We start from the raw sequence: 27,410 nt of genomic DNA on the forward strand, positions 1-27,410 counted from the left end.
AGTGGTCTCAGCAGAAAGAGGAGTGGTCATTTGCCAGATTATAGCTCCAAAGCCAACTCTTGGCATGGTCTCATGCTCGCTCAGTAATTAATCAATGCTTCTTGAGAATGACTAAATAGGACAATAGTGTCTGATGTTATTTGCAGCACCCAGGAGTCTTCTAAAGAATCAGGTCAACTTTAGCGGTAAGGAAAATTAAAACTCACACCTGTAGAAAAATAGTCTATGAATATAAAAGACTTTTTGATTTGAACATATAACACAAGAAGCAGATACTAAATATCTGACATTAGACAAACAAATAGACCAAAACTGTGGGGATGACTGCCCCCCACAGCCCCTGCTGGCTCCCTGGTCCCGTCTGTTGGCCTCCCTCCAGGATCACGGTGGGCACACCTTTTGTCTCCACCCTTCCCTCCGACTGCCTTACACTCCATTCTCACCTGGCGGCCACAGCGATCGCTAATAAAACACACATCTTACCAAGTCACTCTTCTGCTTAAAGCCCTCAAATGTTTCCCAATGCAATTAGCAAAACAAGTCCAAAGTCCTTAATAGGACCCCAAGAACCCACAGGACTGGTCCCTGTGTGCGCTGTAAGTACATCCACACCCACTCCCTCGCCCACCCAGTCCAGCCCCTCTGGCCTTCTGGATGCAGCTCAGATCAGCACGCTGTGCCCAGGGCTTACATGCCCCCCAACGAGACATCCAGATCTTCAAGTGGCTAACTCTTCCATACATTTGCATCTTGACTTTAATAAAAACTTTTGCACACGTGTGTAGTCAGGTCACCAGAAAACTGGGAGAATCCCTCTTCTGTTCAACTGCTTTAATCATGAATTCTCCGAGGGGGAGGGACCTCACACACTCTGAGGAAATCTCTTTGACAACAGACCCTCCTCCCCATCCTCCACCTTGGTTAAACATCAAGGAAACAGAATCTACAATCTCCAACGCCACTCAATAGGGCTCACAGTTGGAATAGGAGCTGCTTCCTCACTTAGATCCCAAATTTGCCTTCCTGAAACTCTCATCAGCTCATTGGAGTTGTGTCCTCTGGCCACACAGAATCTACTTAACGTCCTAAAGTAGCCCTTCAACTATTGGGAAACCATCATCTTTCCCCTGAGCCTTCATACTAAATATCGTATGCATCATGCCACATGATCTCACGTCCCTCACCTTCTGAAAGCACAGCTCTCAGAAAGCAGGGCCGTGATGCCGTGTGAAAGTGAGGGGCACAGTGAGGGGTCTAAACACTGGCCTGCCACCAGTGCAGCTTCCCAGTGTGTTCATTCACCAAGGCGTTCACTTCTCACCATGCATGCATCAAATGCGCTGCAAAGTCAGTCATCTGCCATTCCCCCAAAATTCAATACAAATACCGACAACCCAAAATCCAACTGAGGCTAATGATAAACCAGTCTACGGTGGGTCAGGAGAACACACACGGCAGCAGCCACATCAGGATATGCCAGGGTTGCAGGTCAGGGAGCAGGGCATTTGCTTCTTAGACTATGTGGCTGCAGCTCTCGTCCCTCTCAGAGAAGTATCACTCAACACTGAATTATCAATAAGGCATCTGAATACTCTTCAAATTGAAGAAAATTGCCAAGATGTAGAAATAGTTGGCTTGTAAAGCTGAGCTCCTAATGGGAAATGAGGTTTACTCCAACTGCAGAGGGTCCCAGGAGTACAGCCACTTGTGCCTGATGAAGCACATCTTGAGGGACCGCCTCTCGGCGTCTGCTCTCTTCTCACTGAAGGGGTCGAGATGGAAAGCATTTGTCTTCTTTTATTTCAGCATAGCAAACAGACTCTCTTAGTCAGATCAGAGTGGAGGACTCTTTTATACTGAGCCCCTGTCTCTGTCTCTGTCTGTCTCTCTCTTTCTCTTGCCCTCTCTCTGTCATGAAAGTGATATTTGCAAAGTGGAGGATTAAACTTCTAATCTTTAGGATAATTAAAAACTATGTCAAGAAAATTATATATGCCATGCCAAATAATGATAAGAAGGCCTAAAACACAAAGTGGCTGAAAAAGAAATAGAGATACACACAGCTTTCAATCTCCAGAGTGCAGTTCTGCTCATCCAAAGGGTATCTTCTCAGGTCCATCATGCATGCTGCGGTTGTGGTGATTCTGAAACACACAGAGTGAGGGCAGATATTAAAGATGGAATGAGAAATACAGCAGAAAAACTGCTTCTAGATAAACACTGAGTAACCCTCAGGTAGGACCCCTTCCCCAAAGCACACCTGATTAAACATATTTCATGATATATACTAAATGGACAAGTTTTCATTATACTGTAGGCCAGCTTTATCCAAAAAAGCAATACATATATAATTATAAAATTATTGGGCTTCCCTGGTGGTGCAGTGGTTGAGAATCTGCCTGCCAATGCAGGGGACACGGGTTCGAGCCCTGGTCTGGGAAGATCCCACATGCCGCGGAGCAACTGGGCCCGTGAGCCACAACTACTGAGCCTGCGCGTCTGGAGCCTGCGCTCCACAACGAGAGGCCGCGATAGTGAGAGGCCCGCGCACCGTGATGAAGAGTGGCCCCCGCTTGCCGCAACTAGAGAAAGCCCTCGCACAGAAACGAAGACCCAACACAGCCAAAAAAATTAATTAATTAATTAATTAATTTTAAAAAAATTATTCATGCAAACTTGCTGACTTTGGATAATCAAGGGCAGAGAAAGGGGTTTCTTAGGAAGCTCTTGTCTTCAATTTTTATTCTGCCTCCTTGTCTAGTGACGCTCTAACTTTTGTAGCACAGGGAAAACTTACCTATGGTAACAACATTGATTAGATTACAATTGAATTCTTTGACTTTCAGTGTAGAGTGTTCAAGTAGCTCCTGATCCACAGGCTGCACTCTGGAAATGTGAGCCAAGCTTCTACTTGATTCTATTTTATTACAGTTGCCTCTTGGGCTAATGCTCCAGGGCTTTTCACCACAAGATCACCTACCTTTTCAAAGAGAATATTTGGCTTCTATGTTATTGATTATGAATCAAAACTGATTGGGTTAGCTTCCCTTGAGGTCAGCTGCAGCCATGGAAATAATTTATATCGTGGCCTAAGGACAGTTAAGCCTCTGCCGTGCAACGGTTAAACCCATTGTACATGGAGATAAAACACTTCCAGAAACGTCAAGTTCATTTCCTACTCTGCCAAAAGCCTCATTTTAGGGAAACCAACCTACCCAAATCCTCTGTTGAAAATGCAACGATTAGGTTACCATGCTTTATTCTCTTTCTCGAAATCCCACCCCTTCTGCACCACAATCCCAGCTAACCAGACTGGGCTGGGTCCCTGAATCAAGCACAGCCAACCATTAGTTGATCAAGAATATAGGATGTGGCCTGAGTTAAAAGGCAGAATGGAGCTAAAGGGATTCTCTTCCATGGGAATGAATTAAAGATGAGAATGGAGCTAAACTTGCAAGTTCATGAATTAGAGGCTTGTGATGCCATTTTCAAACTGGAGAGTCAGGCATGAGAAAGCATAACAGAGGTGAAGACAATGCAGAGAGTTGATGGTTTAGGAGACAGCAGAGCTAAGGCTGGGCCACAGCGCACAGCCTTGCAGGACATGTACGACACATCTCAGGGAGCAGCATCTCAGGGCTGATGTGGAAGATGTGTAAATGGCGGCCCGGGCTGTGCTCATTAAATGGTGAATCTTAAGAAGGAAGAGGTGAGAATATCTTCTCCTGAGATCCCTAGATTTACCTTGAAATCCCAGCCACATTCTAGACTCCACCCTTCTCGAAGCCCAGTATTGAGCTTTCTATAGACAGTCTTCCATGTGAACATTCACAACAAACCTTCTACCACTCAGGCAACATAAGCAAGTTCGGCTCCAAAACACCTATCAGACACCAGTCATGTGCTAATTATGTTGGGCTTGTCTCACTGAACCTAAGTGCCGGTGTTAAAGGACTAGGAGTAAAGCATGTCCTTCTATTAGCATTGGGTTAAGCAGCAGGTTGAGGAAAGTTCTACTTTTCAATGACTGAGAACAGTGAGGGAAAATGTCGGCCTATTTGCCAATCATGGGTCAACGCTAATTTTTTCTCTGCAAATAGCACGCAAGTGCCGTGCAGACATATGCTATAAGATCCACACCAATGATGAAACTGTGTCCTTTCCAAATGTCATAACACTTCCAATTATCATTCCAAAGAGTGGATTACATTCTATCCAAAGTCAACACATAGCTCTTTGGTATATTTTTCTACATCATCTGACTTCCTGGCCAACTGAAGAACCAGCCTCACACTTTGAAATTCTGGCATGTTTTATGGCAGGTTGTCAACCCAACAATCATACAAGATGCCTATAAGGCAAAATTAGAAGAAAGTTCTGCTAAAATTACAAATTTTTGTAAGTAAGAGAAAAAGATCTCTACTGGAAATGTTCAAATTCTTAAATTTTCCTACATGTTTTAGTACCTATTCACTTGAAGACTCAATAACTGAGATTACCATTTTTTGTTTGTTTTTCCTTATTTATTCCCAATTATCATCATTAAAATACATGCACACAAGTGCACACACATGCATCCAAATTGTTTGGAGACTCACATGTATTGTGATATTATGTAGAGTGTTTCATAGGAATCATTGGAAGTGGGAAGCATGAAGCTAGTAGAATTGGTGAGTATCTTTAGTACAGCTGTTGTCCTGTCTTCTCGTTCTGGTATCATACTGGCTATCATATGGACCCCTATTCCTATTGACTTGAGGAATAAGGTATAGACATCTATGCACTACTCTTCTTCCTATGGAAGAAATACATAGAAAACCCTCTTATGGTGGAAAGTAAGTCATGAGAGCCTACTCATGACACAGTGGAAGAAGGAAAGAGGTCTTTTTGCCACTGGGACAGAAAGGCAAGAAAAAAAGAAAGGGGGGAATAAAGAGATCAAGAAGGGCACAGCAGGCCAGAACCCCTCCCTGAGCCACAAGGCCATCATCCACGTTGGCTAAACTCATGACAGGTTTGGGGACTGGACCTTCTGAGTGAAATGACCAAATTTTGCACCCCTGGGACTTTGTAGAAACCATAGGAGGGTATTTCATAGTCTGCAGAATGAGAACTCAAGCCTAGTTAATGGAGATGGACCAAGGGCAGGGAAGCCCCAGTGACATTCGAGCTCTAGTTGCATAATCCCCAACATGCATGCGCACACACACACACACTCACACACACACCTTTTGTATTTTTTTCTAATCAATTTTATTTGTCCTGAGAAAAGACTTTAACCAACTTCTAGCTCCACTTCCATCTGAAAGCTGAGAATTCCACTCCTATTTCTAAGAAATAGTGGTGAAGTCAATAAGAAATATTGGGTGAGGAATTCTCTCCAGTAGATCCATTGTTTTTAGCCGTAGCGTGCAGTCACATTTGAACTTTACATAAGGCTGGTTGCGAGTTTGCTTTGGGCCCAGCTCCGTGCTCAGCGCTTGAATACTCATGCATTTAATCTCACAACAACCACATTGTAGAGGTATTGTTATTCTTCCCATTTTGCAGATGAGCAAACCAAGGATCAGAAAGAGTAAGGGGGTCGGCAACATTTACAATGCTACTGGAAGGCACATGTGGCATTCAGATCCAGGCAGCCTGAATCCTGCAGTCACTCATCTACCTCCTTGACACCCCTTCTGCCTTAAACTACAAAATATATTCAACTTTTAAAAGCCTACTCAGGGAATGAGGTTCTTGTTTTCAAAGAAGAGCGAATTCAGTAGAGAAACATGTTTTATATATATATATATATATATATATATATATATATATATATATATATATATATATGATATATATGATCACACATATATACACACACAGAGATCATATACATGTATACGTCTCATATGTATGACAAATTGGAAATATACTACGTAAGGGGAGAAAATAAATATTTTAAGGCTACACTTGCTGCAACAGTAGTGACATTTTGCCCATTGTGGAATAGGGTAGAGTTTAATAGGTAGTCTTGCTATTATAAGTGATATATCCCTAAAGATATGTTTAAGAGTCAAAAGTATGAAAATTCGAGGAATAAATGTGAAGTTTATAAGGGCAGCATCATCCCAACAAGTTTAAAATCCTATTACAAGACACCTGCCATCTTTGGACACCATCTAGAAACTACTCCTGGGAAGAACGGCTTTTAGAAGGTCAAAGGGTTCTAACTTTGTCTCAATTATATCAAGCTTATGAGATGTACTTTGGTATGAGCACTTCCATTTTAAAATTTCCACCAATTAAAAAGAATATTAAGGGCAGACGCAAACCCTTTGTGTCATCCCACAAACACAGATTTCTCCACAGACCGCCTGGAGAGGCTGTGGTGGAAATATCACTTTTGGCTGCTCCGGAACACAGCTACTAGGTGGTGGTAGTATGCCTGCTTGTCAGCCGAAGTACGACAGTGCTCTCTGTCCTTGCTGGGAAAGGGGGACTCTGGGCAGAGCCTGGGACCCACGCTTACAGTGAATCACATGGCAATGCACACACTCTCTTCCCCACTTATACGAATATTTTAGATTCATAGTAAATACCAGAGAGAACAGAGATTAAAATGTCCTTGACTAGCTTTCTCAGAGGCCTTGTAGAACTAAAGTATCTCAGCCCTGCTATCTCTCCTTTCATCACCCATTTTAGTATTGTCATTATACTTAGGATCATCTACCCTTGGAATGTCCTTCCATTTGTTGACTTGTAGGCCCCTTGCTTGTCCTCTGGGGAGCCTGGAGCAGGGCTTGGTCCCTTGCAGTCATAAGTGCCTAGAACCGCAGCCACGTGCACATGGCAGGTGTCCTGAACTAACAGACAGAGTGGAACTCAAGCAAAATGTGGAAAGGAAAAGAGGTGGCTTGGCCCTTCTTGGTTTCAATCCCCCAAATCTAAGAGCCAGAGGGGATACCCACCCTCCTGCAAGCACTCCCAGCAGGAGATCTGACTTTGAATGTTTACTGACCCTCTGAGAGCCTCCCTGGGCTCACTGGTCAAGATGCTTTGATGACACTCTATGTGCTGATAGCCTGGTGGTCTCTGAATCCTTCAGCTGCAGAATGAGTCCTTAGCAGGCTGATGTTGATGCCCATAAGCTTTACAGTTTCCATGGCTGTGAGGACTGCAGCAAAATGCAGCCATAGGCGGAGTTCTGGCCCTTTGATCACAATCTTGTCAAACTAGCAGGACCGGGAGCAAGTTAGCAGCACCTCTTGTGTGACTTCTGGCTTGTACTGAGGATGTCCAAATGTCCGAGAACCCTGGGCAATGGTTGTTACCCATGGCCCCAGGACAGCAGCACACCCGGGGTATTGCCTTACAGATAATCACTTAGCCCTCTGCAACTGCTCCCAGGTAACTTACATTCATCTCCATTCCTGGCTTCACCCCAGGTGCACCAGGCAGTGGAGGTATCTATCATTTTTCCAAGAATAGAAATTCAGATGTTAGGATTAAGGACCTAATCAAATAATTCAGACTGACCAAGCATCCTTCTAAAGCAAGTGCTTATTATTCAATGTGGAGAGGGCACAGGACATAAGCCAATATTGAAGATGCCCCAATTTTTGTTTTATTTTACAATAAATATAAGAAGATACATGCACAGAAATGTCCAAAGGCCTCTGCTATGCAGATTCATTGAGGATGTTGCTGGGAAAATTGCTGTAGAAAGTTGATTGTGTTGGCAGCCCCATTCCTTCATCTTCCCCAGTATCCACTCTCTTTGCCATGTCATTTACAGCTCTTCTCACTAAAGAGGAGCTGTCTGCCCCCTTCTGAACATGGGCCAACTTTGTGCCTTGCTTTGTCTGATAGAATGTGTGTACTAACAGTCCCAAGCTTAGCCCCCAAAGAGACATTCTGTGTTTCTGGCCCCCTTGTACTTCTGCCTTTGCTGTGAGAAAACCACGCTCATATAAGTCTGCTGGGTCTAGGAGGAGTACGGACATAAGGGGCAGAGACCACCCATCCCTGGGGCTGTGGGTGAGCCAGCCAGAATCTGCAGAGGTGTTGATTAATCACCCAGATTCACAAGCAATGAGCACTTATTATCATTTGACATTGAGTCTTTCCAGCTGTTTGTTATGCAGCAATGTTGTGGCCATAGATAACAGATACAACAATCAACACAAGTAACTACACACATAGAAAAGCATATATTATCTTATAAATAAATGGACATCACAACCTGATACTTCTCAGGGGTGCCATAAGATAGCAAAGCCCTTAGTAGATAGTGTTTTCCTACAACAGGAGCATTTACTTCTGGATTTCAGCATAAATCCACTAACATTGTAGGAACATAAATCTTGGTGAAATGAGTAGTCACATTAGGCAAATGAGACGGGCCACCTCCTGATTTTCAAACAATATGGTGATAAAGCAATTCAAAGGCCAAAACCAGCAATAATGCTAAAAACCAAAACCAAAAGAAAAGCATGTGCCAGATCCTCAAGCACCTGACAGGAACAGAAATGTCAGGGTGGATGACTGAGGGAGTCTCAAGGAAAATACTTAGGTTCAACTCTCTAAGAGGAAGGAAGGAAATATTTTGAAAGAATCAAAAAAGTACTTTGAGACTTTGAGTCTCCCCAACCATCTGGATCTAATGATGGTACTTGGGAGGTGTGTGTGGGGTTTATATCTAGAAAGGTAGCCACTAGCCGCATGTGCCTATTTATAATTACATTTTAGATTAATTAAAATTAAATAAAATTAAAAATTTAGTTCCTCTAAGGCACTAGCCAAATTCCAAGTACTCAGTAGTCACCTATGGCTAGTGGCTATTGCACTGGATGGTGCAGATTTTAGAACATCTTCATCACCATGGTAAGTTCCATCAGAAATGGTGAGAAACAACGTGAGCCAGACAGGGTGACAGACCTGGCCCTGCCTGCTAATGCAGCCTGCCAGCTCCTATCCCTCCCTAACTCTCTCTCTCCTCTCCTTTCCCTCCCCTCCCCTTCCCTCTCTCCCAGCCTCCTTCTCCCTCCAGCCCCCTCACCACCATAGCTTTAGAGGACACACTCCCTAGTTGAAAGTGGTTGGGCAACACAGTCAAATGCACACAACACATCTCCTAGAGAAATAGAAATAAAAACAAAAATAAATGGGACCTAATGAAACTTAAAAGCTTTTGCACAGCAAAGGAAACCATAAACAAGACCAAAAGACAACCATCAGAATGGGAGAAACTATGTGCAAATGAAGCAACTGACAAAGGATTAATCTCCAAAATTTACAAGCAGCTCATGCAGGTGAATAACAAAAAAACAAAAAACCCAATCCAAAAATGTGCAGAATAGGCCTGAATAGGCATTTCTCCAAAGAAGATATACAGATTGCCAACAAACACATGAAAGAATACTCAACATCATTAATCATTAGAGAAATGCAAATCAAAACTACAATGAGATATCATCTCACACTTGTCAGAATGGCCATCATCAAAAAATCTAGAAATAATAAATGCTGGAGAGGGTGTGGAGAAAAGGGAACACTCTTGCACTGTTGGTGGGAATGTAAATTGATACAGCCACTATGGAGAACAGTACGGAGGTTCCTTAAAAAACTAAAAATAGAACTACCATACGACCCAGCAATCCCACTACTGGGCATATACCCTGAGAAAACCAGAATTCTAAAAGAGTCATGTACCAAAATGTTCATTGCAGCTCTATTTACAATAGCCAAGACATGGAAGCAACCTAAGTGTCCATCATCAGATGAATGGGTAAAGAAGATGTGGCACATATATACAATGGAATATTACTCAGCCATAAAAAGAAACGAAATGGAGTTATTTGTAGTGAGGTGGATGGAGTTAGAGTCTGTCATACAGAGTGAAGTAAGTCAGAAAGAGAAAAACAAATACAGTATGCTAACACATATATATGGAATCTAAGGGGGAAAAAAAAAAGGTCATGAAGAACTTAGTAGCAAGACGGGAATAGACACAGACCTACTAGAGAATGGACTTGAGGATATGGGGAGGGGGAAGGGTAAGATGTGTCAAAGTGAGAGAGTGGCATGGACATATATACACTACCAAATGTAAAATAGATAGCTAGTGGGAAGCAACCACATAGCACAGGGAGATCAGCTCGGTGCTTTGTGACCACCTAGAGGGGTGGGATAGGGAGGGTGGGAGGGAGATGCAAGAGGGAAGGGATATGGGGATATATGTGTACATATAGCTGATTCACTTTGTTATACAGCAGAAACTAAGACAACATTGTAAAGCAATTCTACTCCAATAAAAATGTTAAAAAAAAAAAATGCACACAACCCATCACCTCAAAGAAAAGCCACTGCAGCTAGAGGCAGATATCCACAGGGCATGGAAACAAGCAGGCCACAGTAGAAGGTGTCATTCAAGACTATTCAAAGTATCATACGTTGCATCTGACTTCATGGCTCAGTGGGTTAACCAGCAGTCTGAGAGAAGGACCTACCCTAAAAGAATGGCGATTAGGCATAACAAAGGGAATGCATTAACCCAATCTTCAGATTTATATCTTAGGGACTAAGGCTTCCAATGTGAGCGTGAGACAGAAGGGGGCCAAGGTCGCCATATCCAAAGTCTCATTAGAATATCACTTTGTCTCCATGGATCTGCCCATCTAAGGATAAACATTATGAATAAAACAAAGAGATGTTCTATGAAAAGTATGCAAGCATGCAAAATGAAAGTTGAAAACTTGGAAAGATGTTGGTCTGGTTGTCAAAAGGCATGAATTCTCTTTAAAACAAGGACAGGAAGACATAAGGAAAGAAAAGCCTGAGATGAAGGCATAGACAGATAATGTAAAACTGAGAAAAGAATGCAAGGAATCCGAGAGTAAGTGCTGAACTGAAATCTGTACTGAACACAGAGACAGCAGAATTACACAGCTGAAAGTCATTTAATGATGTGAATGACTTTGTAAACTCTGAGGGGACGCAAGTCACTGAGGGATCTTGTTAAAATGCAGATTCTGAGCAGGACATCTGGGGTAGGTCTGTAGTTCTGAATTTCCCAGATGATGTTGCTGCTGCTGGTCTGGGGACCACAGTCAGTGGGAAGGAGAGGGCCAACTTGTAAAACCTTACTAAGGTCAGAGGAAGAAGACAAAGCTTTGAAAACACAGAGAAGATGATAGGTACAGGACAGAAAATTGGTATGAAACTGAGCTCTATTAAACAGAGCAAAAACAAACAGCATCCAAGTGAACAAAATAGAATTAAATATGAAACAAAGAATTTTTTTAGTTAAAGTAAAATATGCATAACATGAAATTTACCTTTTTTCATTATTTATAAGTGTACAGGTCAGTGGTATTAACTACATTCACAACCATCACCACTATCCATATTCAGAACTTTTTCATCATCTAAAAAAACCCCCACTATACCCATTAAACAATAATTCCCCATTCTCCCCTCCCCCCAGGACTTGGTAACTTGGCAACTTCTATTCTTACTGATACTAGGTATTTCATATAAGTGCAATCACACAACATTTGTTCTTTTGTGTCTGGTTTAGTTCACCTACCATAATGTTTTCATGGTGTAGCATGTACCAGATTTCCAAACCTCTTTTTAAGGTTGAATAATATTCCATTGTATGTATATACCTCATTCATGTTTTAATGGACTTTTGGGTTGTCCATTTGAGTTTTATACTTTTAGCTCTTATGTACTACATCTCTGATCAATTGCAAGTTCATTTTTGTATATGGTATAAGGTAGGCATCCAACTTTACTCTTTTACAGAAGGATACCCAGTTTTTCCAGCATTATCTGTTGAAAACACACTCCTTTATGCATTGAATAGTCTTGCACCCCTGATGCAAATCATCTGATCATATACTCAAGAGTTTATTTCTAGGCTCTCTACTTTATTCCATTGGGCTATGTGTCTGTTCTTATGCAAATATAACATTATTTTGATTACCATGGCTTTATAGTAAGTTTTGAAATAAGGAAACGTGAAACCTCCAACTTTGTTCTTCTTTTTCAAGATTGCTTTGAATATTTGGGGTCCTGTATGATTACATATGAATTTTAGAATGGAGTTTTCCATTTGAAAAAAATGTGATTGGGATTTTTAAAGGGAATGCATAGCAACTGTAAATCACTTTGGGTAGTATTGTCATCTTAAAAAAATATTAATTCTTCCAATCAATGAACATAAGATGTCTTTCCATTTGCTTATGCATTCTTTAAATTCTTTCAGCATGTGGCCTTTATCCTCAAGGTCATCTCTTGATTCAAAGTGGCTGCTGCAGCTCCAGCCATTATATCTACCTTCTACACAAGCAGCCAGAAGAAAGTGAGGAGCCAAAGCTCGCTTACCCCCTCCATTTTACTGAGATATCCTGGCAAGAACCCTGCCAAAGTTCCTTTTATAGCTCTTGGGCCAAATCATAGTCACATGGTCATATAGTTTTATAGTTTTACTCTTTCTTTTATACTTTTAGTACATAAGTCTTTTGCCTCTATCATTAAATTTCTTCCTCAGTATTTCATTCTTCTAGATGTTACTGTGAAAGAAATTGCTCAGTTTCCTCTTTGGATTGTTAATTGGTAGTACATAGAAATGCATCTGATTTTTTTTTTTAAATAAAGGTTGCCTATTATCACTTTTTTCTCCATATCTCTAAGGATGATATTTTTCCATTTTATTTTTTTAACTGAAGTATGTTTGATGTATAATATTATATTAGTTTCAGGAGTAAAGCATATTGATTCAGTATTTTTACAGATTATACTCCATTAAAAGTTATTACAAGAAAATGGCTATAATTCCCTGTGCTATACAATATATCCTCATTGCTTATCTATACATAGTAGCCTGTATCTCTTAATCCCATACTCCTAACCTACTCCACCCCCTTCCTTCTCACCACTGGTAACCAGTGGTTTGTTCTCTGTATCTGCGAGTCTATTTCTGTTTTGCTATATATACATCATGGTGTAGTTTTTTTTTTTTTTTTTTACTTTTTCTTTCTGATAGTTTACTAATAGTGTATAGAAAAGCAGCAGATTTATCTGGCAACCTTGCTGAATTCATTTATTAGTTCTAATACTTTTTTCAGTGGAAACTTTAGGGTTTTCTATGTAAAGTTTCATGTCATATGCAAATAGTGACAGTTTTACTTCTTCTCTTCCAATTTGGATGCCTTTTATTTATGTGTCTTGTCTGATTCCTGTGGCTAGGACTTTCAATGCAATGTTAAATAGAATGGGCATCCTTGTCTTATTCCTGAATTTAGAGAAAAGACTTTCAGATTTTCACTGTTCAGTATGATGTTAGCTGTGGAGTTTTCATAGATGGCATTTTTATGTTGATACATTTTTTATGTTGATACATGTGGAGATACATTCCATCCATACCCACTTCGATGAGAGTTTTTATTATGAACAGATGCTGAATTTTGTCAAATGCGTTTTCTGTGTCTCCTGAGGTGATCATGTGATTTTTATCCTTCCTTTTGTTAATGTGGTGTATCACATTGATTGATTTGTTAATGTTGAACCATCCTTGTTGCACTGGAATAAATACAACTTTATCATGGTGTATGATACTTTTTATATATTGTTGGATTTGGTTTGCTAATATTTTGTTGAGGATTTTTGCATATATTTTGCATATATATTCATCAAAGATTTTGGCCTGAAATTTTATTTTTTGTAGTGTCTTTGTCTGGTTTTGGTATCAGGGTAATGGTGACTTCATAGAATGAAGCTGGGAATGTTCTTTCCTCTTTAATCTTTTGGTATAGTTTGAGAAGGATAGGTATTAGTTCTTTATATATTTGGTAGAATTCCCCTATAAAGCTGTCCAGTTCTGGACTTTTGTTTGCTGGGAGTTTTTTTCTTTTTTTTAATTACAATTCAATTTCACTTCCAATGCTTGGTTTCACTGATCTTTTCTATTGTTTTTTTAATCTCTACTTTATTTTCTCTCTGATCTTTATTATTTCCTTCCTTCTGCTCACTTTGAGCTTTGTTTGATCTTCTTTTACTAATTACTATAGGTGGTAGGGTAGGTTGTTCATTTGAAATTTTTCTTGTATTGCTATATACTTCCCTGTTAGAACTGCTTTTTCTGCACCCATAGATTTTGGAATGTTGTGTTTCCATTTTCATTAGTCTTGAGGTATTTTCTGACCTCCTCTTTGATTTCTTCACTGATCCATTGGCTTTGTAGTAGCATGTTGTTTTGTCTCCATGTTTGTTATTTTCCCATTTTTCTTTCTAAAATTGATTTCTAGTTTCATAATGTTGTGGTTGGAAAAAATGCTTGATACAATTTATACCCTCTTAAATTTGTTGAAAGTTGTTTTGAGGCCTAGTATGTGACTTATCTTGGAGAAAGTTCCATGTGCACTTGAAAAGAGTATATATTCTGCTCTTTGGGATGTAATGTCCTATAGGTATCATTAAGTTCAACTGGTCTATTGTGTCATTTAAGATTGCTGTTGCCTTACTGATTTTCTCTCTGGATGATCTGTCCATTGACATCAGTGGGGTGTTCAAGTCCCCTACTATTATTGCATTTTGTCAGTTTCTCCCTTCATGTCTGTTACTACTTGCTTTATATACTTAGGTGTTCCTGAATTGTGTGCATAAATGTTAACAATTGTAACATCCTCTTCTTTTATGATCCCATTATCATTATATATTTATATCTTTGTCTTTCTTTGACTTTGTTTTAAAGTCTATCTTGTCTGATATGAGTATTGCTACCCCCACTTTCTTGCCCTTTGCATTTGCATGAAATATCTTCTTCCATCCCTTCACTTTCAGTCTGTGTGTGCCTTTAGCTCTGAAGTGAGTCTCATGAAGGCAGCATATGGAAGGGACTTTTTTTTTTTTATCCAATCACCCATGCTGTATCTTTTGATTGGAGCATTTAGTCCATTGACATTTAAAGTAGTTACTAATAGGAATGTACTTACTGCCATTTTATTGCTTGTTTTCTGGTTGTCTTTATAGTTATTCTCTATTCATTTCTTCTTTTTGTTTCTTCCCTTGTGATTTAATGATTTTTTTTTTTAGTAGTACGCTTGGGTTCCTTTCTTTTTAGTTTTTTTTTGTATCTACTATAGGTTTTTGATTTGAGATTGCCATGGGGTTCATATATGTGGACAGAAAACTGTATCTACTTGTTTTAAACATGTAGTTATTTAAGTTCAGGCACATTCTGAAAGATTTATGTTTTAACTGCTCTCCCTGAAATTTTGTGTTTTTGATGTCATATTTTACATGGTCATGTTTATCCCTTAACTGTTTATTGTACTTACAGTTGCTTTTACAATTTTTCATTTTTTAATCTTTTTAGGTTATTTAAGTGGTGGATCCTCAGTTCCTACTATACAATTGCCTTTCTTAGTGGGATTTTCCCTTTCCTATAGATTCTAACTTCTTTTCCACTTAGGGAAGACCCTTCACATTTCTTTTAGTGTAGGTTTAGTGTTGATAAACTCTTTTAGTTTTTGCCTGTCTGTCTGAGAAGTTCTCTCTCCTTCTGTTCTAAATGATAATCTTGCTGGCTAGAGTATCCCAGGTTGCAGGTTTTCCCTTTCAGCATGAATATATCATGCCACTTCCTTCTGGCCTGCGAAGTTTCTGCAGAGAAATCAGCTGGTAGCTTGATGGGGATTCCCTTGTATGTGACTTTTTCTCTTGCTGCATTTAGAATTCTCTCTTTATCTTTAACTTTTGTGAATTGAAGTATGATATGTCTTGGTGTGGCTCTGTTTGGCTTCATCTAGTTTGAGACCCTCTGTGCTTCCTGTACCTGGATATCAATTTACTTCTTCATGTTTGATAATTTTTAGCCATCATTTCTTCAAATACATTTTCAATCCCCTTCTCTCTCTCTTTTCTTTCTGCGATCCCCATAATGCAAATGTTGGTATACTTAATATTACCTCAGAAAGCTTTTAAATGCTTTCAATATTTAATTTGTGTTACTTTTTGCTGTTCCAATTGGGTGACTTCTATTATTCTATATTCCAGATCACTTATGCCTTCTTCTGTATCACTTAGTCTGCTATTCATTGCTTCTAGTGTGTTTTTTATTTCAGCTATTGAACTCTTCATTTCTAATTGGGTCTAATTTTCACTGTGTTCATCTCTTCTTTTCCCTAGTTTAGTTAGCCAACTTATTATCAATGCTTTGAATTTTTATATGGTAAATTGTTCATTTCTCTTTCATTTTTATTTTTTTCAGTGGTTTTCTCTTGCTCTTTCAATGGAGAGTAAGTAGTTCCTCTGACTTTTCATTTTGCTTAACTTTCTCTGCCTTTATGAATTTAGCTGAAACAGTTACCTATTGCAGTCTTAAATGGGTGTTCTTATGTGAAAGCATCCCTATAAAGACTGTGTACAATGCCTTTGATGGGAGAGCTGGATTTGAGCTGGGTGCAAGGCATGTCTTTCCTCAGGGTGTGCTGGCAGCTACCACCTAGGTAGGTGGTGGGGTCAGAGATGGAGGGACTAGAGCTGGCACTGGGTGTGTGCTGGAACTTCCCCTCTGCTCAGCAGTCATCAACACCCTATCAGGGGCTAGCTCAGATCCCAAGTTACTGGAGTGGAAGCACCAAGGGTCGTACCTGAACTAGCTCTGTTTCATTTATGTGTGTGATTTTACCTTTTCTTGCACCAGGACCTTTGTTCCAGAGGCGGGTAGTGCTGAAGCAAGTAGGGCAGGTGCACAGACAGAGGTTCAATATGCTGCCTATGCTCTGCTCAGATGCAGCCTTGTGTGCAAGTTCCCTTTGTCCCTCACTGCCAATCACTGTCCCTAGCCTCTGCCACCTCCACCCTCCTGTGGAACAGCTCCGCAGGACTAGTAAGACCCATGTGGACTCTCAGGTGTATGGAGAGGTGAGCTGTGGTAGAGGGGCCACCATCAGAGATCTGGGCTGCTTCTGATGCTCTGCTTGAGTAAGTGCTAACAATGGCTGCTGCTGCCCCACCCAGGCTCTGCCCTGGGACAGGGTTACCTCTGCATCCCACGGTTGAGTCTTTTCCTGGTCATGGCTGCCCCAGATCCAGTGCCATGTTGCAATCTGGAGAAAGTGGAGCCAGAGTGTTCACTCAACTAGGAGCATGTGGCTTGGCAGTTGCAGGAAACCCAGCAACCACTAGAGCAGACCTCTCTCTGCCCTGCCTTGAGAGCAGGCCAGCATGTGAGCTCCTCACAAATAGAATCCAGGCTTCCCACCACTTTCTTGTTAGTCCCAACAGTCCTCCAACCAGCCAAGAGGGCTTGTCTCCCTAGCATAGGGCCCCAGGACTGGGATACTCAATCTGTGGCTTGAGCTGCTCACTCCTCAAGGTGGGTGTCTGACCATGTAATGTCTTTTTTCCTCTAAGTCCCCTCTCAGGGGCACAGATCCTGACCCAATTGCTTTTCTTTCCTTCCTACCTGATTACGTGTGTATCTTTCTTAGTCTTGGTTGTACAAGAGTCCTTCTGCCAGTCTCTAGTTAGTTTTGCATGAGAATTTTCCACATATAGATGTATTTTTGATGTGTTCCTGGCGGGAGGTGAGCTCCACGTCCTCTTACTCTGACATCTAGATCCTTCCCCAACCTCCATACTCTGCAACTGATTTTTCACATGTTGACTTTGAAATCTGCAATTTTATTGAATTTGTTTTTTAGATGTAACAGTTCTGGGGCGGGGGGGTTGTATGGAATCTTTAGGTTTTCTACATAAGATCATATTATTTGCACACAGACAATTTTACTTTTTACTTTCCAGTTAGAAAAAATATGGCATAAGCAGCAATCCTTGACTTGTTACTGATCTTAGGGGAAACCATTTTACATATTCACAAATGAATATGATTCTAATTGTGAGTTTTTCATATATAGCCTTTATCTTATGAGGAAGTTTCCTTCTATTTCTAGTTCTTTGTGCATTTTTATAATAAAAGGGCGATGAATTTTGTCAAATGCTTTTTCTGCTTCAATTGAGATGATCATGTGTTTTCCCCCCCTTCATTTTGTTAATGTTCTTTTCCCATATTGAACCATCCTTGCATCCCAGGGTTAAATCCCACTTGGTCATGGTGTATGGGGCTGATTTCATTTTCCTAGTATTTTGTTGAGGATTTCTAAATTAGTACCTGTAAGAGATATTGGTCAGTGGTTTTCTTTTCTTGTAATATCTTTGGTTTTGGTATCAGGGTAATGTCAGCTTCATAGAATGTGTAAGGAATAATTCTTTCTTCTTCAGTTTTTGTGGAAGAGTTCAAGTTTGCATTAACTGGGGTTAATTATTCTTTACATGTTTGGTTGAATTCACCAGTGAAGCCATTTTGTCCAGGGCTTATTTGTTGGGAGGTTTAATTACTGACTCAACACACTAGTTATAGGTCTGTTCAGATGTTCTACTTCATCATGATTTAGTTTTGGTAGGTTGTATAATTTCTAGGAAGTTGTCCATTTCATCTAGGTTATCCACTTTTCCAGCATATAATTTTTCATAGTATCCTCTTATCAAGTTTTTTATTTCTATAAAATTGGTAGAAATGTTCCACTTTTCATTTCTGCTTTTAGTTATTTGCATTTTCTCTCTTTTTTCTTAGTCCATCTAACTAAAGATTTGTCTATTTAGTTGATCTTTTCAATGGGCCAAATTTTGGTTTAATTGATCTTTCTACATAGTTCTATTACTTTATTTTATTTATCTCTATTCTACTCTTTATTATTTTATTCTTCCTGCTAGCTTTAGGTTTAATTTAGTCTTTTTTTTTTTTCAGTTCCTTAAGGTGTAAAGTTGAATTCTTGTTTTTAATGGGTGTGTAGAGAGGTATAAATTTCCCTCTTCGCACTGTTTCCCAGCATCTCGTAAGTTTTGGTATTATTGTAGAACTGTTCATTTCTCCTTTCAATTCTGCAATGTTTGCTTCATATATTTTGGAGTTCTGACGTTTGGTGCATATATGTTTATAAGTGTTTAATCTTCTTGGGGAATTGACTCATCAATATATGATGTTCTTCTTTGTCTCTTATTAGTCTTTGACTTAAAGGATATTTCTTCCATATTAGTATAGCCACTGCAGCTCTCTTCTGATTACTATTTGTATGGAGTGCATTTTTCCACCCTCTCACTTTAAATTTATTTGATCTTTAGATTTTTAGATCTAAAGTGAGTCTCTTATAGATAGCAGAGAGATAGATCCTGTTTTAATTTTTATCCATTATGCCAATCTCTAGCTCTTCTATGAGGAGTTTAATTCATTTACATTTAATTACTGAAAAGCAAAGACTTACTTCTGCCATTTTGCTATTTGTTTTCTGTATGTCCTAGAGCCTTTTGTTCCTCCATCTTTGTTTTCTTTTCTGTTTAGTTGATTTTTTTTTTGTTTTGATTCCCTTTTTATTTCCTTTGTGTATATTCTATAGATATTTTCTTTATGGTTGCCATGGGGATTATATATAATGCCCTAAATTTATAACAATCTAATTTGAATTGATACCAGCTTTACTTTAACCACATATACTCAATTTGCTTTGCACCTTCCATGTTATTAACATTACAAATTGCATCTTTATACATTATGCATCTAATAACATAGATCTATAATTATTTTTATGCACTTGTCTTTGAAATAATGTATAAAATAAAGAGTGAAGTTACAAACAAAAATTAAAATAATACCAGTCTATTCACCTTTACTGGAGATCTTTATATCTTGATACAACTTCAAGTTACTGTCTAGCATCCTTTCATTTCAACCTGAAAGACTCCCTTCAGCCTTTCTTGTGGGCCATGTCTAGTGGCAATAAAGTCCCTCAGCTTTTGTGTTTGTTTGTTTGTTTTTAATTCCTTGCTTGGCCCTTCCTTTTTTTTTTTTTCTTTTTTATTGAAGTATAGTTGATTTACAATGTTGTGAGAGTTTCAGGTGCACCCTTAGGTTTTATCTGAGAATTTATGAATTCCTTCAATTTTTTATATTGAAGTATAGTTGCTGTACAAGTTACAGGTGTACAATATAGTAATTCACAATTTTTAAAGGTTATACTCAATTTATAGCTATTATAAAATATTGGCTATATTTCCCGTGTTGTACAATATAGCCTTGTACCTTATTTTACACCTAAGAGATTGTACCTCTTACTCCCCTACCCTATATTGCCCCTCCCCCACTTCCCTCTCCTCACAGGTAACCACTAGTTTGTTCTCTATATCTGCTCCTCACTTTTGAAGGACAGTTTTGCCAGATACAGAATTCTCTTGTGACAGGTTTGGTCTTTCAACAGTTATTAAATATTTAATCATACCACTGGCTTCTGGCCTCCAAGGTTTCATATGAAAAATTGGCTGATAATATTTTGTGATGCTCCCTTATGTGGGACAAGCTTTTTCACTCTTGATGGTTAAGATTCTCTCTGTCTGTGGCTTTTCACAGTTTGATTTTATGTGTCTTAGTGTGGGCCTCTTGTTTCATCTCACTTGGATTTCACTGAGCTTCTTGGATTTGTAGATTCATGTTTTTCATCAACTTTGGGAAGTTTTTGGCCAATATTTCTTCAAATAATCTCTCTGCCTCTTTCTCACTCTCATCTCTTGGGACTCTCATAATACATATTTTGGTGCCCTTGATGGTTTCTCACAAGTCCCTCAGGCTCTATACACTCTTCTTAAATCTTTTTTTTTCCCCTCAGACTCAATAATTTTATTTGTCCTATCTTCAAATTTGCTGACTCTTTCTTCTGCCTGTTCATATCTGCTCATAAACCCCTCTAGTGAATTCTTCACTTCAATTATTGTATTTTTCAGTTTCAGAATTTTTGTTCCCTTTTGTAATTTCTAACTCTTTATTTTATTTTGTTCATTTTATTCATATATCATTATTCTAATTTCCTTTAGTTCTTTGTCTATGTTTTCCCTTAGCTCCTTTAGTATAATAAAGATAGACAATTTAAAGTCTTCACCTAGTAAGTCCAATGTCTGGGCTTACTCAAGAATACTTTCTGTGAACTTATTTTGTTCCTTTGAATGGGTCTTGTTGTCCTATCTCTTTGTATATCTTGTGATTTTTTTTCTTGAAAATTGGGCATTTTATTATTATAATGTTTAAATCTGCAAAATCAAATTTTCTCCTTTCCCCAGGGTTTGCTGTCTTCTTTGAAGGCTTTAGTAGTCCATTTGTTTTGAGATACATCTAAACTTTTTTTAAAAAGACTATTTCTTGTCAAGTGTAATCAGCAAAGTCTCTGTTCCATTAGTTCATGTTCAGCTAATGCTTTAACAGAGATTTCTTTGAATTTCAGGAGCTAAAACAAAACAAGCTCCCGTCTCCCCCACAACACACACAAAAAAACAAAGAAACAGAAAAGAGAGAACAGCTACCTCTACCAGTCTTCCAGTGGCACATTCCTTCACCACTCAGATAGGATAGCTCTCAAGCCTAGCGATCAGCCAAGGCAAAAACTTAAGGTCTACTCAGGACTTTTCTGAGCATCTGCCTTGCCTTGCCATATGCATGGCTTTCTAAATTCTTCTGTATCCATGGTTGCTTTTTAAAAATTTTTTATTGCAGTATAGTTGATTTACAAAGTTGTGTTAGTTTAAGGTGTACAGGAAAGTGAATCATTTACACACATATATATATCCGCATTTTTTTAAGATTCTTTTCCAGTATAGGCCATTACAGGGTATTGAGTAAAGCTGCCTGTGTTACACAGCAGATTCTTATTAGTTACCTATTTTATATATAGTAGTGTGTATATGTCAGTCCCAATCTCCTAATTTATCCTTCTCCACCCCTTATCCCCTGGTAACTGTAAGTTTGTTTTCTACATATATGACTCTACTTCTGTTTTGTAAATAAGTTCATTTGTATGCATTTTTTTAGATTCCACATATAAGCGATATCATATGATATTTGTCTTTCTGTGTCTGACTTACTTTACTCCATTTGACAATCTCTAGGTCTATCCATGTTGCTGCAAATGGCATTATTTTGTTTTTTCTTTTTTAAGGCTGAGTAATATTTCATTGTATATATGTATCACATCTTCTTTATCCATTCGTCTGTTGATGGGCATTTAGGTTGCTTCCATGTCCAGGCTATTGTAAATAGTGCTGCAATGAACATTGGGGTGCATTTATCTTTTTGAATTATGGTTTTCTCCAGATATATGCCCAGGAGTGGGATTTCTGGATCATATTGTAGTTCAATATTTAGTTTTTTAAGGAACCTCCATACTTTTCTCCATAGTGGCCATACAAATTTACATTCCCACCAACAGTGTAGGAGGTTTCCCTATTCTCCACACCCTCTCCAGCATTTATTGTTCATAGATTTTTTTGATGATGGCCATTCTGACTGGTGTGAGGTGATACCTCATTGTAGTTTTGATTTGCATTTCTGTAATAATTAGTGATATTGAGCATCTTTTCATGTGCCTCTTGGTCATCTGCATGTCTTCTTTGGAGAAATGTCTATTTACATCTTCCACCCATTTATTGATTGGGTTATTTGTTTTTTGGATTTTGAGCTGAATAAGCTGTATATTTTGGAGATTAATCCCTTGTCAGTTGTTTTGTTTGCAAATATTTTCTCCTATTCTGAGGGTTGTCTTTTTCTTCTGTTTATGGTTTCCTTTTCTGGGCAAAGGCTTTTAAGTTTAATTACATCCCATTTGTTTATTTTTGTCTTTATTTTCATTACCCTAGGAGATGAATCAAAAAAGATCTTGCTGCAATTTATGTCAAAGAATGTTCTACTTATGTTTTCCTCTAAGAGTTTTATAGTATCCGGCCTTACATTTAGGTCTTTAATCAATTTTGAGTTTATTTTTGTGTATGGTGTTAGGGAGTGTTCTAATTTCATTCTTTTACATGTATCTGTCCAGTTTTCCCAGCACCATTTATTGAAGAGACTGTCTTTTCTCCACTGTATAGTCTTGCCTCCTTTGTCATAGATTAGGTAACCATAGGTGCGTGGGTTTACCTCTGGGCTTTCTATCCTGTTCCATTGATTTATATTTCTGTTTTTGTGCCAGTACCATACTGTTTTAATGATTGTAGGTTTGTAGTACAGTCTAAAGTCAGGAAGCCTGATTCCTCCAGCTCCGTTTTTCTTTCTCAAGATTGCTATGGCTATTCGGGGTCTTTTGTGTTTCCATGCAAATAGTAAAATTTTTTGTTAGAATTCTGTGAAAATGCCATTGGTAATTTGATAGGAATTGCACTGAATCTGTAGATTTCTTTGGGTAGTATAATCATTTTCACAATATTGATTCTTCCAGTCCACAAACATGGTATATCTCTCCATCTGTTTGTATCATGTTTGATTTCTTTCATCAGTGTCTTATAGTTTCCTGTACACAGGTCTTTTGCCTCCTTAGGTATTTTATTCTTTTTGTTGCAATGGTAAGTGGGATTGTTTCCTTGATTTCTCTTTCTGATTTTTCATTGTTAGTGTATGGAAATGCAAGAGATTTCTGTGTATTAATTTTGTACCCTGAAACTACCAAATTCACTGATGAGCTCTAGTCGTTTTCTGGTGGCATCTTTAGGATTTTCTATGTAGAGTATCATGTCAGCTGCAAATAGTGACAGTTTTACTTCTCCTTTTCCAATTTGGATTCATTTCTTTTTCTTCTCTGATTGCTGTGGCTAGGACTTCCAAGCCTATGTTGAATAACAGTGGTAAGAGTGGACACCCTTGTCTTGTTCCTGGTCTTAGAGGACATGCTTCCAGTTTTTCACCATTGAGAATGATGTTTGCTGTGGGTTTGTCATATATGGCCTTTATTATGTTGAGTTAGGTTCCCTCTATAACCACTTTCTGGAGTTTTTATCATAAATGGGTGTTGAATTTTGTCAAAAGCTTTTTCTACATCTATTGAGATGACCATATGATTTTTATTCTTCAATTTGTTAATATGGTGTATCACATTGGTTGATTTGTATATATTGAAGAATCTTTGCATCCCTGGGATAAATCCCACTTAATCATGGTGTATGATCCTTTTAATGTGTTTGCTAGTATTCTGTTGAGGATTTTTGGGTCTATGTTCATCAGTGATATTGGCCTATAATTTTCTTTTTTTGTATTATCTTTGTCTGGTTTTGGTATCAGGGTGATGGTGGCCTCGTAGAATGAGCTTGGGAGTCTTACTTCCTCTGCAATTTTTTGGAAGAGTTTGAGGAGGATAGGTGTTAGCTCTTCTCTAAATGTTTGATAGAATTCACCTGTGAAGCCCTCTGGTCCTGTACTTTTGTTTGTTGGAAGAGTTTTAATCACAGTTTCAATTTCATTACTTGTGATTGGTCTGTTCATATTTTCTATTTCTTCCTGGATCAGTCTTTGAAGGTTGTACCTTTCTAAGAACTTGTCAGTTTCTTCCAGGTTGTCCATTTTATTGGCATATAGTTGCTTGTAGTAGTCTCTCATGATCCTTTGTGTTTCTGCAGTGTCAGTTGTAACTTCTCCTTTTTCATTTCTAGTTTTATTAACTTGAGTCTTCTCCCTTTTTCTCTTGATGAGTCTGGCTAAAAGTTTATCTATTTTGTTTATCTTCTCTAAGAACCAGCTTTCAGTTTCACTGATATTTGTTATTGCTTTCTTCATTTCTATTTCATTTATTTCTGCTTTGATCGTTATGATTTGTTTCCTTCTACTAAATTTGGGTTTTGTTTGTTCTTCTTTCTTTAGTTGCTTTAGGTGTAAGGTTAGGTTGTTTATTTGAGATTTTTCTTGTTTCTTGAGGTAAGACTATATTGCTATAAACTTCCCTCTTAGAACTGCTTTTGCTTCATCCCATAGATTTTGGGTTGTCTTGTTTTAGTTGTCATTTGTTTCTAGGTATTTTTTAATTTCCTCTTTGATTTCTCCAGTGATCTCTTGATTATTTAGTAGCGTATTGTTTAGCCTCCATGTGTTTCTGTTTTTTACATTTTTTTCCTGCATTTGATTTCTAATTTCATAGCGTTGTGGTCTGAAAAGATGCTTGATGTGATTTCAGTTTTCTTAAATTTACTGAGGCTTAATTTGTGACCTAAGATTTGATCTATCCTGGAGAATGTTCCATGTGCACTTGAAAGTGTATTCTGCTGCTTTCAGATGGAATGTCCTATAAATATCAATTAAGTCTATCTGGTTTAATGTTTTATTTAAGGTTTGTGTTTCCTTATTAATTTTCTTTTTTAAAAAAATTTAATTTTATTTATTTTTGTATGCAGCAGGTTCTTATTAGTTATCCATTTTATACATATTAGTGTATATATGTCAATCCCAATCTCCCAATTCATCACACCACTGCCCCCCCTCCTTATTAATTTTCTGTTCATTGGTGTAAGTGGGGTGTTAAAGTCCCCTACTATTATTGTGTTACTGTGGATTTCCGCTTTTATGGCTGTTCGCATTTGCCTTATATATTGAGGTGCACCTATGTTGGGTGCATATATATTTACAATTGTTACATCTTCATCTGGGATGGATACCTTGATCATTATGTAGTGTCCTTCTTTGTCTCTTGTAACAGTCTTTATTTTAAAGTCTATTTTGTCTGATATGAGTATTGCTACTCCAGCTTTCTTTTGATTTCCATTTGCATGGAATATCTTTCTCCATCCCCTCGCTTTCAGTCTGTATGTAGCCATAGGTCTGAAGTCAGTCTCTTGTAGACAGCATATATACAGGTCTTGTATTCGTATCCATTCAGCCAGTCTACGTCTTTTGGTTGTAGCATTTAATCCATCTACATTTAAGGTAATTATTAATGTGTATGTTCCTACTGCCATTTTCTTAAATGTTTTGGGTTTGTTTTTGTAGGTCTTTTTTCTTCCCTTCCTCTTTTGTTCTCTTCACTTGTGTTTCTTGCCTAGAAAATTTCCTTTAGTATTTGTCATAAAGCTGGTTTGGTGGTGCTGAATTCTCTTAGCCTTTGCTTGTCTGTAAAGCTTTTGATTTCTCCGTTGAATCTGAATGAGAGCCTTGCTGGGTAGCGTATAGGTTTTTCCCTTTCATCACTTTAAATATGTCCTGCCACTCCCTTCTGGTCTGCAGAGCTTCTGCTGAAAAATCAGCTGATAACCTTACGGGGATTCCCTTGTATGTTATTTGTTGCTTTTCCCTTCTTGCTTTTAATACTTTGTATTTAATTTTTGTTAGTTTGATTAATATGTGTCTTGGTGTGTTCCTCCTAGGATTTATCCAGTATGGGATTGTCTACGCTTCCTGGACTTGCTTGACAATTTCCTTTCCCATGTTAGGGAAGTTTTCAACTATAATATCTTCAAATATTTTCTCAGGCCATTTCTCTTTCTCTTCTTCTTCTGGGACCCCTATAATTTGAATGTTGTTGTGCCAGAGGGTGTCCCAGAGGTCTCTGAGACTATCCTCATTTCTTTTCCTTTTTTTTCTTTATTCTGTTCCATGGCAGAGATTTTCACCATTCTGTCTTCCAGGTCACTTATCTGTTCTCCTGCCTCCGTTATTCTGCTATTGATTCCTTCCAGTGTATTTTTCATTTCAGTTATTGTCTTGTTCATCTCTGTTTTTTTTTTTTTTGTTGTTGTTGTTCTTTAGTTCTTCTAGGTCTTTGTTAAACTTTTCTTGTATATTCTCAATCTGTGCCTCCATTCTTTTTCCGAGTTCTTGGATTATCTTTATTATAATTACTCTGAATTCTTTTTCAGATAGATTGCTTATCTCTTCTTAATTTAGTTGGTGTTCTAGGTTTTTATCTTGCTTCTTCATCTGTGACATATTTCTTTGTCATCTCATTTTGTTAAAAATGTGTTGTGATCTCTTCTCTGCAGGCTGCAGGATTGTAGCTCCTCTTGCTTCTGGTGTCTTCTCCCTGGTGGGTGAGGTTGGTCCAGAGGCTTGTGCTGTTATCCCCTTGATAGGGGGTTTGATTTGTGTTGTGATCACAGCCTGCCCTGGATATTGAGCAGGGCTTCCCCTTTTCCCTGTGGTTGTCACTGCCCTCTCAGGGGCAGAGTCTGCTCCCTAGCTGTTGGGGTAGATGCCCCCAGATCTGTTTCTTAGCTTGGATTCTGATCTGCAGTGTGAGGTAGGCAGGATTGGAGCACTCCCACTGGGAGAGAATCTACTGTGTATTCCCCCTCTGGAGCTGTTCACCTGTGAATGTGCTCTGTTGTGTCCCCTTTTGCTCGTTGTGTGGGCTCACAAAGTATATTGTTGCTGGCACTGCTCTTGGTCCCCCCTTAACTGTGGGTATGCCAGCAATTGGCCCTGGAGACTCTCAGGAATTGTTTTCACCTGGCCACCAGCACAGGTCCACTGAGGTCAGGTCCCAGGACTGCAGTAATCATGCACCTGGACCCTCTGTGGGAACAATGGAGGCAGCTCAGACTCTGCTCTGGCCCAACTGCCATGTGTA

The 27,410-nt window shown here is 38.7% G+C and overlaps 1 protein-coding gene across 3 annotated transcripts in view; it reads right to left on the bottom strand.

Annotated features, from left to right (window-relative positions):
* The window catches only part of GABRB3 (gamma-aminobutyric acid type A receptor subunit beta3), a 229,046-nt gene that overhangs the window by 40,473 nt on the left and 161,163 nt on the right, over positions 1-27,410 (bottom strand). For all 3 annotated transcript variants that reach the window (XM_068537476.1, XM_068537475.1, XM_068537477.1), the window contains exon 5: positions 2,062-2,144. In XM_068537476.1, the coding sequence (XP_068393577.1) occupies positions 2,062-2,144 (83 nt within the window). The remainder of the gene's footprint in view (positions 1-2,061; positions 2,145-27,410) is intronic.

This window comes from Eschrichtius robustus, chromosome 1 (assembly GCF_028021215.1).
Source record: "Eschrichtius robustus isolate mEscRob2 chromosome 1, mEscRob2.pri, whole genome shotgun sequence".
NCBI lineage: Eukaryota > Metazoa > Chordata > Mammalia > Artiodactyla > Eschrichtiidae > Eschrichtius > Eschrichtius robustus.